The sequence below is a fragment of the Myotis brandtii genome, unplaced genomic scaffold, assembly GCF_000412655.1.
Source record: "Myotis brandtii unplaced genomic scaffold, ASM41265v1 scaffold1956, whole genome shotgun sequence".
NCBI lineage: Eukaryota > Metazoa > Chordata > Mammalia > Chiroptera > Vespertilionidae > Myotis > Myotis brandtii.
The window spans coordinates 145,281-145,645 of NW_005357294.1; the positions used below are offsets into that span (position 1 = coordinate 145,281).

General features: G+C 68.5%; 1 protein-coding gene across 1 annotated transcript in view; it reads right to left on the minus strand.

Annotated features, from left to right (window-relative positions):
- The window catches only part of FAM83H (family with sequence similarity 83, member H), an 11,581-nt gene that overhangs the window by 2,892 nt on the left and 8,324 nt on the right, over positions 1 to 365 (minus strand). Inside the window, exon 5 of the mRNA XM_005865071.2 lies at positions 5 to 343. Coding sequence (XP_005865133.1) covers positions 5 to 343 — 339 coding nt within the window. The remainder of the gene's footprint in view (positions 1 to 4; positions 344 to 365) is intronic.

The following is a 365-nucleotide window of genomic DNA, read 5'->3' on the forward strand; positions in this document are numbered from 1 at the left end:
CTGTGGCTCCTCCCGGCGGAAGGCCGACAGGAAGTGGCGGTCAGGGTCGAGGAAGGAGGGGAAGCCGAGGCCCTCATCCCGGGCCGGTGGGAACAGGAGGTGCGCTCGTTTGGGGAAGGAGAAAGGAGTTGGCGCCCCGGGCATCTGACTGGCCATCAGGGGCCCGGCCCCGGAGTACGGAGCCAGGGCGTAAGCGTCCATGCGGGCCAGCGCCCCGGCCGAGGGCACCAGTGGCTCAGACTGTGCGAAGAGGATGCGGAACTCCTCGTCGAAACTGGAGACCAGCTCCCCCTGGAACACGTGCGCCAGGCTGCGGTGGATCTTCTCGAAGGACCACATGAAGCTGCGGGTGGGCGGGGCCAGAG